Here is a 14,443-nt window from a genome sequence, read left to right as displayed (position 1 = left end):
GGTTCAGCAGGGTCAGGACTAGAGACTGGTTCAATCTGGCTATGACTGCTGCCTCTTAGCTCTTTATCTTACACACTTAATCCCCTCTCCTGGGAGGTCTGGTCAGGTTTTCAGCTTCTTCTCACTGCAGCGGCTCACGCCCTCCCAAATTTCGGAGGCTCTTACAGTCCTTATTCAAAAGTGGATCTTTTGGGTGCTCTTACCCCTTTCCCTGTGCCTCCACCCCCACCCCACGACCCCGCGCGTGAATCACTGGCAGACAGTATCCCACACTACTAATCATAAAACTGGATGTGCTTTCTAGCCCGTAGGTTCAGTAGCATTATTTCTGTCCCCAGTCTTGACTAAGCATCCTGGGGTCCTGTGGGGGCGAGGAGATGGCTCCTTCCTTGATCAAGGGCACTAGGGACTTTCAAACCCGTATAGGGCTCGGCTAACTGCGCACAGCGGAACCTTTCTTTAGCACATCCTCGTTTGCCCGCCGGACGGTTTAGGAAGCAATACCTACTTAAGCGTCCCTCCCACTCCCGCCTTCCCTCCCTCCCTTCGGCTCCGTCTGCGGCGGCTGCTTTCCTCCCGCCCTAAGTTCCGGTGCTGGTGCTGCCCGAGCGTTCCGCGAACACCCACGCGCGGCTCGCGCCACTTCTGCTCGCCACCGGACACTTCCGATCGCCGGTGGGCGAGTGTTCGCGGTTTTCCTGCGGCGAGGAGCGAAGCGGAGGCCGTTCCAGACCCTCAGCCCGGCGCGAGGCAGGCGTGGACATCGCTCGCCATCCGAAGCGCGCGCGGGCCTCTCGAGACCCCACCTGCGACCCGTAGCTCGGGCGCGCGCCTGTCGCAGCCCGCAGGAAGGAGGCGGCCTGAGGCCCGGGGCGGCGGCCGCCATGGAGATCCCCTCGGCCCAGGGCCGGTGCCTGGGGCCTCGGGGGCGGCCCTGACCGTCCTTCTTCCCGCCCGGGCCGGGTCACAGTTGTGCCTCCGGCGGCGCTCGGCCCCCTCTGTGTCTCCGCCCTCGCTGGGTCGCGCTGCTGCCTGGGTGCGGCGGCGGCGCCCTGTTGAATGGGCTGTGAGGGCCCGGGTCTGAAGTGCTGGTGGACGCGGCCTCCGGGGGCGCAAGACAGCAGCAGCGGTGGCGACCAAACGGGTGTTGGAGTTGGCGGCGGCCATGGAGGGCCTAGCTGGCTATGTGTACAAGGCGGCCAGCGAGGGCAAGGTGCTCACTCTGGCTGCCTTGCTCCTTAACCGGTCAGAAAGCGATATCCGCTACCTGCTGGGCTATGTCAGCCAGCAGGGAGGACAGCGCTCCACACCCCTCATCATCGCAGCCCGCAATGGGCATGCCAAGGTGGTGCGCTTGCTGTTAGAACACTACCGAGTGCAGACCCAGCAGACTGGCACCGTCCGCTTCGACGGGTAGGTATATCCCTACTCCTTCCTGCCTCCGACGCGTGCGGACCTCACAAGTCCTGGATCCTCCCATCCTTTTAACCCTGTTTTCATGTGTGGACTCCTTTTTCATACCCTCTTCATCCCCACTGATGCCCACCTCATCTCCCAAGGCTATGTTTTGCTGTCTTTTCTTATCCACTCCTTCCCTATTCCCCCCTGTAGGTGGTAGCCACACCCTGGGTCTTGAGAGAGCTATAGTCTTCTCCATCAGTCAGCGAACACAGTGTCGGAGTGGTAGCTGCCTATCTAGGTTTTTATATCTTTATATCAGCACTGGCGTAGTAACCTAGATCGGAAATGAACGAGATCAACATTAAAATTGAGGACCTTTTGATGCTTCATTTAACCTCTCCATATCCCTTCTGCCCCCAGCCCACCGAGGTCAGATCGAACCTCAAGCAGATCACTGGGGCTTTCTGTTAAAATAAGTCCTTAGAATTTTGTCATGCAGCCCGGCATCTCTAGACACGATTCTGACTCTCCCATATTGCTGGCCAGTATTTTTGGCTGTACAGGTGGCTCTAGGCCTGGCGTAGAAGTTACGCCATTGCTAAATTATATGTTATAGGATGATACAGTGGGAAGGCTTCACGAATACTTAATATCGTTCAAAAATTATCATTCTAACCATTTTTTCCCCATTTGAGGTTAATTGTACATATTTTGGGGCGAGGGAAAGATAACAGAGTTGTCATGTTTGACATAACCCCCCCCCCCTTTTTTTCCTCTGCTGAACGATTGTGGAATGATTGACATAATATAGCTGTATTCAGAGTTTGCTTTGTGGGTTATATTGGTTTTTGTTGCCCTGCAAATAAACAAGCTATTACTAGTTTAGCATTTTCTTTTGAAGTAGATGGAGTCAAAGTATAGAAATGTGCAATTTAGTTTTGGTTAGTAATTTGGTTAGACACTTAAAGCATTATCTATCTTATCTATCTGTCTGTCTGTCAGTCTATCATCTATCTATCTATCTATTTATCTATCTATCTCTATTTTTGCTACTTCTGTTTTTCCAAACCAGGTCTTGCTGCATAGCCCAGGCTGGCCTGGGATCCCCCAGCCTCCTGCTTCAGCTTCCTAAATCCTGGTATCATTAGGTGTGAGCTTGAAAGCATTTTTTTTTAAAAGATGACTAAGGCAATGTTAAATTTTGTTTGCTTTTTTCCCCTCCTTAAACCATAAAAGCTTTCAGGTCTTTTTTAAATGAGAGGGAAATGATTTGGACTGCTGTATTCTAGTGGAATGCCAGCCCCTGGGCCATGGCTTACTTTCAGTAATACTGGAGGTAGTATGAAGGTGGTGTTGAGCAAAGATGGCATCCTGATTCATGCTTGTTCTTCCTCTTTGGCGTTTGTGTCCTGGAACTTTCCAGCATCTCACAACCTTATCTACACCTGAAACAGGATGGCCCCACTATATAAACACTTAAGTTAGGAATGAGTCCCTGTGATAGCAGCTGTTGCTATGGAGCCTGCTGAGATCAGGGTGGAGAAGACCTGTCAGGAAGAAAGTTTTCTCATGAATTTAGAAAGGCACTGGTCACTGCTATCTTATATATTTGGTTGTGAGCCTAGCCTTCAATGACTGAGCATCTTTCCAGCCCTGCTGTCTTGTATCATGGATGAGAAAGCTACTTCGAGGTATGAAGCTGATGCCAGGTATGGTGCTGCAGGCCTGTAATACCAACACTGGGAGGTAGGAAATTATGTACATTTGAGGTCAGCTTGGTAGATAAAGGTTTAAGGCCAGCCAGTGCTGCAGAGACCCTGTTTCAGAACAAACAAGTTCCTCTCCCCCGACTTCTGACCAGATTGGAAATGCAGTTTGAACCTGTGTACCTGAATATCTTGTTCACCGTTCTGCACAAGCTAGTGAGATTAAGGAATTCTAAAGCAGACACCCACTGTGTGCTAAGCTTTTGGTAAGGGGTCTGTATTCAGAGACAAATGAGACTGTGTTCCCATTGTTGAGACTGACAGTTTGCTGAGAGGGGAGGGGAGAATCGAACGTTAGTAATTACAGATAATCTGCCATTTAGGCTTGTAAGAGTCTTTGAGGCTGCTGAGAGAACAGGTGTGGAGAATCAAGGCTGTACAAAGGAAGGCAGTATTTGAGCTGGATCCACATAGTTGATAAACCATCACTCTGTATTCTACCCAAAAGCTTTATAACCTCTTAGAAAACCAAGTAGATTGATTTATATTATAGGTTCTAAAGCAGCGGTCCTCAACTTGTGGTTTGTGACCCCTTTCACTGGGGTCCCATATCAGATATCTTGTTCTGATTCATAATAGCAAAATTACAGTTAGGAAGTAGCAACAAAAATAATTGTATGGTTGGGGGTTGCCACAAGAGGAACTAAATAAAGAGTTGCAACATCAGAAAGGCTGGGAACTGCTCAAGAGAGAAGGAACTACCACCTAGAATAAGCCCCATATCAATAGTTTGAGTCCTCTCCACTATCTTTGGAATAATATTTGAGATCGATTTGCTTATGGCTCAGCATGTGAACAGCAGAGTTGACAGAGGTAAGTGGAAAAGAGCTCCATGAGGGAATGATGGATGGGAAGCTACCAAAGATTCTCAGAAAGAGAACAGAACCAAGGGAAGCCATCTGTAGCTGTGGAGTGCTGTCTGCCTGAGTCCTGAGGGCCTGACTCCAATGTGCTAGTTTGGGAACCACTTGTTGAGCAGGTTTGCTGAGACATGGGTGGGGAGAGCTTGGTGGGGATATGCTGAAGTCATTTGTTGAGTGCTCTGATTTTCAAAGACAGTGTTAGGATGAGCACTTACTGAACGTCCAGTGAGAGAAAGGCAGGAGGACCACATCCTCCATCTTTGCATAGGAAAACACTGGCAGTGTGTCAAGGAGCTCCGTTGGTCTTGAGAATGATTTCCAGGACTTTAGCTAAGGCTCTGATCATGCACATCTAATGAGTTTTCATTTTCATTTCCAGTGTTTGTACCAGGGTATTTCAAGCAGAACCATGACAGCTAGAAACTTTACAACTTAAAACCTTTATACCTCATGGATGCCTTTGTTCTTGAAGAGATTGGATTGATCAGATTATTTTTTATTATGTTATAAAAATTATATATATATAGCACAGAATTTGCATTGCAATTTTGGATTAATTATTTTTTGAAATGACTTATTTGTTTTATATGAGTAAACTGTAGCTGTCTTCAGACACACCAGAAGAGGGCATAGGATCTCATTACAGATGGTTGTGAGCCACCATGGGGTTGCTGGGATTTGAACTCAGAACCTCTGGAAGAGTAGTCAGTGCTGAGCCGTCTCTCCAGCCCAAAAGATCAAACAGGTTAATTTACTTTATGGTCTGTTCATCTTGTTTTATTGTTAGGTCTCCTATCTGTTGTTGAACTGTGTGCAGGAGCCTATTCCCACCTCCCATTTTTGCCGAAGCAGTTCAAGGGCTGGGATCATACATGTGGGCCACTGAATCTTGCTTTTTTTTTTTTTTTAATTGTTAATACTTACTTAATAACTAAAGTTATTTTAAAATGTGGGTTCCAGGTCTTGAACTCAATTGAGAGGATTATCAAGTGTTTTTACTGACTGAACCTTCTCCAGCTCTGAGATCATTGTTCCATAGTGTTTCTCTCATGAGAGCTTAGTAAATGGTACATTAACTTTATTATATCTTTATATTCTGTTTTTAAGAATTAGTATTGCTGCGTAGTGGTGATATAAGTGTCTAATCCCAGAACTTGGAGGCAGAGACAGGGGGAGATCTCTGAGTTTAAGGCAGCCTGGAATACAGAGTGTGTTCCAGGACAGCCAGGACTACACACAGAGAAACCCTGTTTTGAAAAACAAAAAATGGTATTTTTGTTTATAGGGCTATGTAAATATTACACATGTGCATACATACATGCTCAAGTGTGTGCCCCTCTCCCCATATTTACACACAAACAAAAGAATAGGTAATTGGAACTGTTCTATAGTTCCTGTCTCATTTTTATATGCATAAAAGAAAAATGAAAAATACCAGACTGTCTTGGGAAAGACCATAAAGTAAACAAGTTCTTTCCATCATAACAGTGAAGGGCAGCTGGATGGATGACTGGGGAGGGTCTTACCATCAGGCCTGAGGGCTGGAGTTAGTCCTTGGAAAGCACGGGTGGAAGGAGAGAACCAGTTTTAAGCTGTCCTTTCCACATTCATGTCAGGACATGTGTGGGTGTGCATACATTAATACTGCTGGGCCTGTTGGTCCATGCTTTCAACCTGAGCACTCTGGAGGTAGAGGCAGGAGGATCTCTGAGTTTGAGGCCAGCTTGGTATACATGGTGAGTTCTAGGACAGCCAGAGATACCTAGTAATACCCTGTCTTACAAAATTAAACAAAAGATATTATTATTACTATTATTACTATCACTGGTTTTTCAAGACAAGAGTTTCTCTGTGTAGTCCTGGCTGTCTTGGAACTCGCTCTGTAGACCAGGCTTATTTGAATTTACAGAGATCCTCTTGCCTATGCCTCCAGAGGGCTGGGATTAAAGATTTGCATCACCTTAATATTTGCAAAAATATCATGAAATGAGTATGTACTTGAGTTTTAATTTTTACCTTTTCATCATAGATTATGTGAAATTTGAGGTCAGAAAAATATTCTAATTGCTTTTTGTTTCATCTCTTCCCCTCATGCTTAAAAGACAGGGCTGGAGAGAGAGCTCAGCTGTGAAGAGCTCACACTGTTCTTCCACAGAACCTAGGTTGGGTCCCAAAATCTAAATGAAGTGGCTCATCCACTTGTAACTCAGCTCCAAGGGATCAGACATCCTCTTCTGGCCTCTGTGAACACCTATACTCATGTAGTGCTTGAAATCAGGAACCCCCATCCCCCACACCCTCTCCACTTACAAGTAAATACAATGTAATAGAAAACAAATACATAGTTAACAGATGTTGGTATTAACATGCTAAGTTACACTGTGTCCTTGAGCAGTTGCTTTTTAGTGTGTGTGTGTGTGTGTGTGTGTGTGAGGAGTAAGAAGCTGTTGGTGCTAGAGGTTAAACCTAATCTTGCACATGTTCTGCAGCACTCCATAACTGATTAGCTCCTATGAATTGGTTTTAAAAATACAAAATTTTCATATGCTAGGAATACAGATATAAACTATTTAAATATTAAGTGTTACATAAAAATAGGTTCTTTACATACATTAGTTTTATACTAGCAATTAAAATATTACCTTTTCTCTCTATGTTCCAGCCAGATAGTGTCTACTTAGTGAGACCCTGTTTGAAAGTGAAATAAAATAAAATAATTAACTTTATATATATTTAGTTTTTTTTAGGGAAAAAGCTTAATACTCACTATAGAGTGACGGCTGGCCTCAATCTTATGACCTTCCTGTCCCAGACTCCCATTTAGGCACACACTACCATACCCAGCTTAAAATACCACTCTTATTTTCATTTATTTGTTTGTAAACTAAGGAATTGATCAGGACCAGGCATGACAGTGCATGCTTGTCATCCCAGTACTTGAGAGGGTGAGGCAGGAGGATTGCCAGTTTAAGGCCAGCCTGAGCTATATACAGCAATTTTTAGGCTAGTCTATTGTAGGAAAATAACCAAAAGGAAGAAGGAGTGGAGGAGTCAATGGGATGTTAGTTAAGCAGTAGCTTTCTGGCTGGCCCATCTGAAAGTATATGGGAATATAACCAAGAAAGCCCATAGTTCAGTGTGGCACTGCTGCAAGGATGCAATAGTGCATCGGGAACATTGCAGAGAGGAGCTCAGAGGTGGAGCTGCTGCTAATGAAGGCTCTAGTAGGACTGCGAATGTAGTCCAGTGATGGGTTCAAGTCCCCAGCACCATGGCAGGAAAGAACAACTCCATGAGAACTAAGGTAGGAGGCACACTTTAAATAAATAGTGCTGGAGCAAATAACCTGCATGAGAGGAAATAAGCCTTTGTTTTTACCTCATGTGATGCACATTTTAAACTATTAGGGCTTAGGAGTTAAGAGCATTTACAGCTCATCCAGAGGATCCAGGTGATTAGGGACTAGAAAGGACTCCATACTGAGACTGTCTCAGACAAAACCAAAACAAAGAAGACTATTTAGAACACCTGTATTCATTAAAGCAATCCCTGGAAACAACTAGAATGTCCATTAAGAGGACAGTTGATAAGTAAACAGTATAGTACTCATACAGCATAGTATTACATAGCATTCAAAAAGAAACTGCTGGAACTACATGGAATAATCTCACAGTGGCAAAAGCCAGATATGAAGGAGTATGCTGCAGGGTTCCATGAATAGGAAATTTACATCTCAGGCAAATGATCTAGGGAAGAATTGACTGGGAAGAGGCCCAAAGAGAACCTGGATCAGAAAGTGGGTTCATAGCTGTATACTCAAGATGGATAGCTGGTGAGATGGCTCAGTAGATGAGGCATTGCTACCATATTAAAAATTTGTGCAATTTTACTAGGTTTGTAATTCTAATTAAGCTATATATAATATATAGACTTAAAGAGGTACAGCTGGCTTTAAGGAAAATATCTCATGCATCAAATTGTTCATACAAAATATTTTAATGTCTCTAGTACTGTATTAACTACTTCATGTACAGTATAACTCAATTTTCTTTGTGATGTTAACTGGGGCTAATTTATGCTTTTCTAAGTCTTTGTTTGTTTTGTGCTGCTGTAACAAAATATCTAAGTCTGATTCTTAGAGTGGGAATTTATTTCCCATATCATGTAGGCTGAGGCATTCCAAGTGAAGGGAAGTTTGGTTGTCTGGCAAGGGCTGCATTCTGCAGTGAAGAAGGCTGTCCTACATGGCTGAAAGCAGAGAGTAGGTCAGCCTGCTACTGCCAAGAGCCTGCCTCTTTCATAAGAACTGTAATTTCAGAGTCAGGGAGGTGCCCTGTCTGCAGGGCTAACACTTGACTTTAGGAGAGGCATTATGGGAGTTGTACTCTCTGACTTTGTGGGGGCTGTAATTTGATCTGTGTCACAACGTAAGGCTGTGTAGTGGAAGCTCATTAATAGATTTTTGGTGTGCTCAATTGTCCTAGTGAATAATTATTTGGTCATCACCCTGCCCTAATATTTGTCAGGTGAACTTATGGCTCTAGTACAGTAATTCTAAATATCTTTAGCAAAAAGTCCTTAGGTTTCACAAAACCATTATCAGTAGGTTTAAAATTAGGAAAAGGATACTGGGGGAAGTGGGAAGGATGGACTTGTCAGAAGAGCCTAACTCTGTAGAGGCTGCAAACGCTGCTTTGCAGCAGTGGCTCAGTGAGTAGCTGGTAACTAGCCTCAGTGTTCACAGTGTCCAGCCAGCCAGTTGCCTGGGTAGTTTCTCAAATGCTAGTTGTTCCTGCTGTTCATGCCGTGTCATGAATTTCTTTAGGAATGTGCCGTCACACAGTATACAAACATTTTTTTATTTGGGGTATAGCATGCTAAAGCACATTTTTATACAGTGCTTATATTTACATGCTGAGCATATTTGCTTAGGAAGTCTCCATATGCATCCTGCCATCTAGTACATTTCCCAAAGGAAAGCATTATACAGCTGACTGTATTGTGTAGATATAATGTTGTATACTGTGTGGGAATTCAAATCCTGATCTGTCTCCCCTGTTCTAAGGAATCCTTATCTAAGTGTCTCCTGCCTCAGTCTTGTGTAAACATTGCTCCCTATTTATTGTCGGATTTGTTGATAAAAAGCCGATCAGCCCATGATTAAACGGGAGAGCATAGGGTAGGACTTCCTCCCAGCCAGGGGATGGGTACAGGAAAGAGGAGAAATGGATTACCCGTGGGGAGAGTCAAGGAGACACCATGAAAAAACAGCCCTGAGCAGAGAAAGCCATAAAATTACAAGGATCTGGGGGTTTTGGCTGGGAAGTAGCCAGATTAATTAATTTTATATTAAATTAGTATAGTCCAGTCTCAATAATTTGGGAGCTAGCTGGGTAAGAAGAAACTGTAACATACTTATTAAAAAGCCACTAACAACATCAGATGACCCAATGTTGTTCATTCTTGCTGTAGTTTTAAAGCAGTGATCCTCAATCTTCCTAATGCTGTAACCCTTTAATACAGTTCTTCATGTTGTGGTGACCCCCCTACCACAAAATTACTTTCATTGTTACTTCATAACTGTAATTTTGCTGCTTTTACAAATTGTAATGTCAATATTTTTGGAGGAAGGGGATTGCCAGAAGGGGTTGTGACCCACAGGTTGAGAGCTGCCATCTTAGAGCTGCTGTCATCTGCTTTTTGTTTTTTTTCCTCCCTAAAGCAGCATCTTAACAGAAGTAATGTAGACACTGGAGCTGTTTCTCTAAATAGGAAGACTGAACTCTGAAGGAGTCCCTGTCTGCTGAGAGGCAGGCCATAGTGTGTGCTGAAGAGTCAGCATACCTTTGGCAAAAAAAAACATGTAGACCTCCAGACATTCCCTCTGGGTTTGCTTGCTTTGCTTTTTTTGGTTTTAAAACTATGTGTGTGTGGTCTGGGTTCTCACCTTCCTTGAGACAGATTACTTAGAATACACCCATTAGCTTAGGGGATTCCCTGTCTCCACCCACAGTAGCGATCTCTAAGATGACAGACACTCGTGGCTAAGTGTGCTCTGGAGATGTGAACTCAGACCCTCATGCTTGCATAGCAGGTACTTTGTCCGTTGAGCCATCCAAGCCTTTCTTCTGTGTTTTCTGAAGTGTATTGTTGCCAATAGAGAGTATTCTTCAGGTTAAAAATGAGTTTAGTTAGGAATAACAGAAGCAATAATTTTATTGATTCCACACTAGTAAAGTGCTTTCCTGAAATTACTTGTTTTTATTTTTACCCTATCTGATACTTTATTAATGTTTGGGAAAGTGGCGTTTTGGTTAATGCCTATGAATGCATGTCAGGGCCCGCTGTCTGACTTGACTGTTACTTCTGTGTGTAGGTATGTCATTGACGGTGCCACTGCTCTTTGGTGTGCTGCGGGAGCCGGACACTTTGAAGTTGTTAAACTCCTAGTCAGCCATGGAGCCAACGTGAACCACACCACAGTCACTAACTCAACTCCATTGCGGGCAGCATGCTTTGATGGCAGACTGGACATTGTGAAATATTTGGTTGAAAATAATGCCAATATCAGCATTGCCAACAAGTATGACAACACCTGCCTTATGATCGCAGCATATAAGGGGCACACTGATGTGGTCAGATACCTCTTAGAACAACGTGCTGATCCCAACGCTAAAGCACACTGTGGAGCCACAGCATTGCACTTCGCAGCGGAAGCTGGGCACATTGACATCGTGAAGGAACTGATAAAGTGGCGAGCCGCAATAGTGGTGAACGGCCATGGGATGACACCACTGAAGGTAGCTGCTGAGAGCTGCAAAGCTGATGTCGTCGAACTGTTGCTTTCTCATGCCGATTGTGACCGCAGAAGTCGAATTGAAGCCTTGGAGCTCTTGGGTGCCTCCTTTGCAAATGACCGAGAGAACTATGACATCATGAAGACATACCACTATTTATATTTAGCTATGTTGGAGAGGTTTCAGGATGGTGACAACATTCTTGAGAAAGAGGTTCTCCCACCCATCCACGCTTATGGGAACAGAACTGAGTGTAGGAACCCACAGGAATTGGAGGCTATTCGGCAGGACAGAGATGCTCTTCACATGGAGGGCCTTATTGTGCGGGAACGGATTTTAGGTGCTGACAACATTGATGTTTCCCACCCCATCATTTACAGAGGGGCTGTCTATGCTGATAACATGGAGTTCGAGCAGTGCATCAAATTGTGGCTTCATGCGCTACACCTCAGGCAGAAAGGAAATAGGAATACCCACAAGGATCTGCTTCGGTTTGCCCAGGTCTTCTCACAGATGATACACCTCAATGAAGCTGTGAAGGCCCCAGACATAGAATGCGTTTTGAGATGCAGTGTCTTGGAAATAGAGCAGAGCATGAACAGAGTTAAGAATGTGTCCGATGCTGATGTCCACAGTGCCATGGATAACTACGAGTGTAACCTCTATACCTTTCTGTACCTCGTGTGCATCTCCACCAAGACACAGTGTAGCGAAGAAGACCAGTGCAGAATTAACAAGCAGATTTACAACCTGATTCACCTGGACCCCAGAACGCGGGAAGGTTTCACCTTGCTACACCTGGCTGTCAACTCAAACACACCAGTTGATGATTTCCACACCAACGATGTCTGCAGTTTTCCCAACGCACTGGTCACAAAGCTCCTGCTGGACTGTGGCGCTGAGGTAAATGCTGTGGACAATGAGGGGAACAGTGCCCTCCACATTATCGTCCAGTACAACAGGCCCATCAGTGATTTTCTGACCTTGCACTCCATCATCATCAGCCTTGTGGAGGCTGGAGCTCACACCGACATGACAAACAAGCAGAATAAAACTCCGCTAGACAAAAGTACAACTGGGGTGTCTGAAATACTACTTAAAACTCAGATGAAGATGAGCCTCAAGTGCCTGGCTGCCCGAGCAGTTCGGGCTAACGACATTAACTACCAAGACCAGATCCCCCGGACTCTTGAAGAGTTTGTTGGATTTCATTAAGTGACTGGATGTGTAAAATCGTTTAATGTGGTGCTAAAAAGTAAAGGACTTTAATCACAGACAATAGAATTCTGTGTTTGTAAATTCTCCTTTCTTTCTGCTGTCCTTTCAGCCCATTGTCCTTGGTTCTGTGTGCCTCTTTTCTCATGTGGCATTGAGTTCAGCACACTAAACAGAGCACTGTTCAGGTGTAACTGGAAGGCGTTTGGACATTTGTTTTTTTCTTTTCTTTTTTTTTTTTTTTCTCTTGTAAAGGAATGAATGTAAGATTTTTGTGTAATGGGGCATTTGTGATTTAAAATTGATGATGTTTTAAACAGCTGCCTACAAAAGTATTTCTGTTAAGCTGATGTCAGCATGTCATCCGTGCAGCAGTTTTGAGGATTTCATGAAGAAAATGAACTAAAGAGGAACACTGGGAGCAATGGGAGATGCTCGAGCCCTGCGTGGATGGCTCTCACTTCACTGTGTGCACAGTGATACAGCACATTTACATCAGGAGGACTTGAAACATTTAGCTACTGATTAATAATTGCTGAAATTATGTGTAGTTATTGTTGGAAAGTTGAATTCCTGGAAATGATTGGGTTCTGCTGGGTAGTGTCTTCTAGCTGGTGATCTTAGCCCAGCCTTGCGGACATTGCTAGATTCCGCCCTTAGGCTTGAATTCGTCTGGTCTCTGACGTAACGATGGATCTAAATTGCATTTCTGCAGTTGGTTTGGCTCACAGAACTAAATAAGGAGCAAGCTGTATTATGAAACATTGTCACAGTATAGCTAGACATTGTACTTGGTCCTCTTCCAGCCCTTTCCTTGTGTGTTGTATCTTTAAAAATTGGAAAATGCCTTTCCAGAGGGCATTTGTGTCTCCCTAATTATGTGTAAGATGGAGAGGAATGAGGACACTTGTGATGTTTTTACTTAGTCCATTGTAAGAAAACCAGGAGTAGGGTATAGGAAATGAAGTATTTGATGAGGAAAATGATTCTCAGTGCCACGAGAAAGGTGTATCAGAGCTGTAGACTCTTCTACCACAGAATGTGGTACTGAGGTCTTTGTTTTTTTTTTTTTTTTTTTTTTTTTTTTTTTTTTTGCTTTTTTAAAATTAGCAACATTTCAACTCTCAAGAGTATTCTGTGATTTTTCTCTAAAGCATCACAGAAATTCAAGTTGAAGGAACACCAGCTTCTGCTGATGCTGGGTATGAGAATGAAAGTAAACTAGTTGTTCCTGTAATTTTCTCTAGTGCCAAATGAATGCCTGAGCTACCCCTAGTGCATGGCACCATATGTGGAGACCCACAGCTTCTTGTTTTCCTTTAGTGAAAAGCATTGTCATGATACAACATCAGATACAGACTTTAAACAACCTGTAAGACTTCACAGATATTATACCTGTGGATACTGCTTTTAAAACACAGGAGGGTGGTTGCAGGTAGAGCAGTACAGAGCGACCAAGCCAGAATCAGCACCTAGGGCCTTAAACAGAGATACCCACAGAATGAACTCCCTAGGGAGGGCAGGAAAGGAGGCTTGAAAAGGGTGCAAGATGCAGTTGCTGTAGTGCTGTGTGTGTCCTGGCGTTAGTTACTTTCCTAACTTGAGAGTTTACATGGACCGCTTTTCTGATGGCTTCAAGGGAGTTGTTGGAATGTCCTAAATTGGGAACTTCTGACCTAGACCCTCTTGGTGTGATTTAAGGAGATTGATTCACCTTGCTCTGGCAGCTCAGTGGCCTGGAAGAGATGGCACACTGCATAAGATGAGTCAGCCCTGCCTCTCCTCAGGTCAGGTCTTTCCTTTTCGGACAGTGAGGAATAGCTGTGAAACTTAGCATTTAGTTGGTTCCATTTTTTAATGTATATGATTTTTAAGCACCCAAACTTAAAGTATCTATCAGATAATACTGCATGTTTTAAAAACATTTTTCTCCTTCAGTACCCAGGACCAACACTGTTGTAAGACATTTATATATATGAGGATAATAAGAATATGCATATTCCAATGTAGAATTTAAGGACAGCGTTTGAAGGAGGGGAGACAGTGCTGATGAGGGTGGAGTGGATGGGACGGTGCTGGTGGTGAACTAGCTAGATTTGTGTAGTTGTGTAGTTGCACATCGTGCACTCTCGCTGAGGGTCTGACTCTGTGTGTGCCCTCACTCCAGATTTGCATTGTGGAACACCTGTACAAAGCCATTATAGGAAGAAGTGATCCTCATGTCTGTGTTTTTTCATCACTTGTTTTTGGTAGAATTCTTTGAAAAGATGCTCAGCCAAATGTTCATGAACTTTTGTTTTTAAAGAAAAACAGGTGTGAAAGGTGGTATAGCATTGTAGCTTAGCTCACTGGGCTGTCTGTTGCAGCCGTGTGTGTCATTTGATGTTTGTTATTGGTAGAA

General features: G+C 43.9%; 1 protein-coding gene across 1 annotated transcript; it reads left to right on the top strand.

The window, feature by feature from the left end:
* Window positions 1–584: 584 nt before the first annotated feature.
* FEM1B (fem-1 homolog B) lies at window positions 585–13,014 on the top strand. The gene is made up of 2 exons (XM_080930286.1): window positions 585–1,413; window positions 10,407–13,014. The coding sequence occupies exons 1-2, from the start codon at window positions 1,166–1,168 to the stop codon at window positions 12,040–12,042; spliced, it is 1,884 nt and encodes a 627-aa protein (XP_080786412.1). The 5' UTR covers window positions 585–1,165; the 3' UTR covers window positions 12,043–13,014.
* The last annotated feature ends 1,429 nt before the right edge of the window (window positions 13,015–14,443 follow it).

This window comes from Micromys minutus, assembly GCF_963924665.1.
Source record: "Micromys minutus genome assembly, chromosome: 16".
NCBI classification, from domain to species: Eukaryota; Metazoa; Chordata; class Mammalia; order Rodentia; family Muridae; genus Micromys; species Micromys minutus.
This window is presented reverse-complemented; position numbering and strand designations above follow the sequence as displayed.

What these genes read in the sequence shown, in the direction of transcription:
- FEM1B (XM_080930286.1), top strand. Translation starts at nt 1,166, where the DNA reads ATGGAGGGCCTAGCTGGCTATGTGTACAAGGCGGCCAGCGAGGGCAAG. An exon ending in GGCACCGTCCGCTTCGACGG is followed by an intron (nt 1,414 to 10,406) that starts GTAGGTATATCC and finishes TTCTGTGTGTAG; the next exon opens with GTATGTCATTGACGGTGCCA.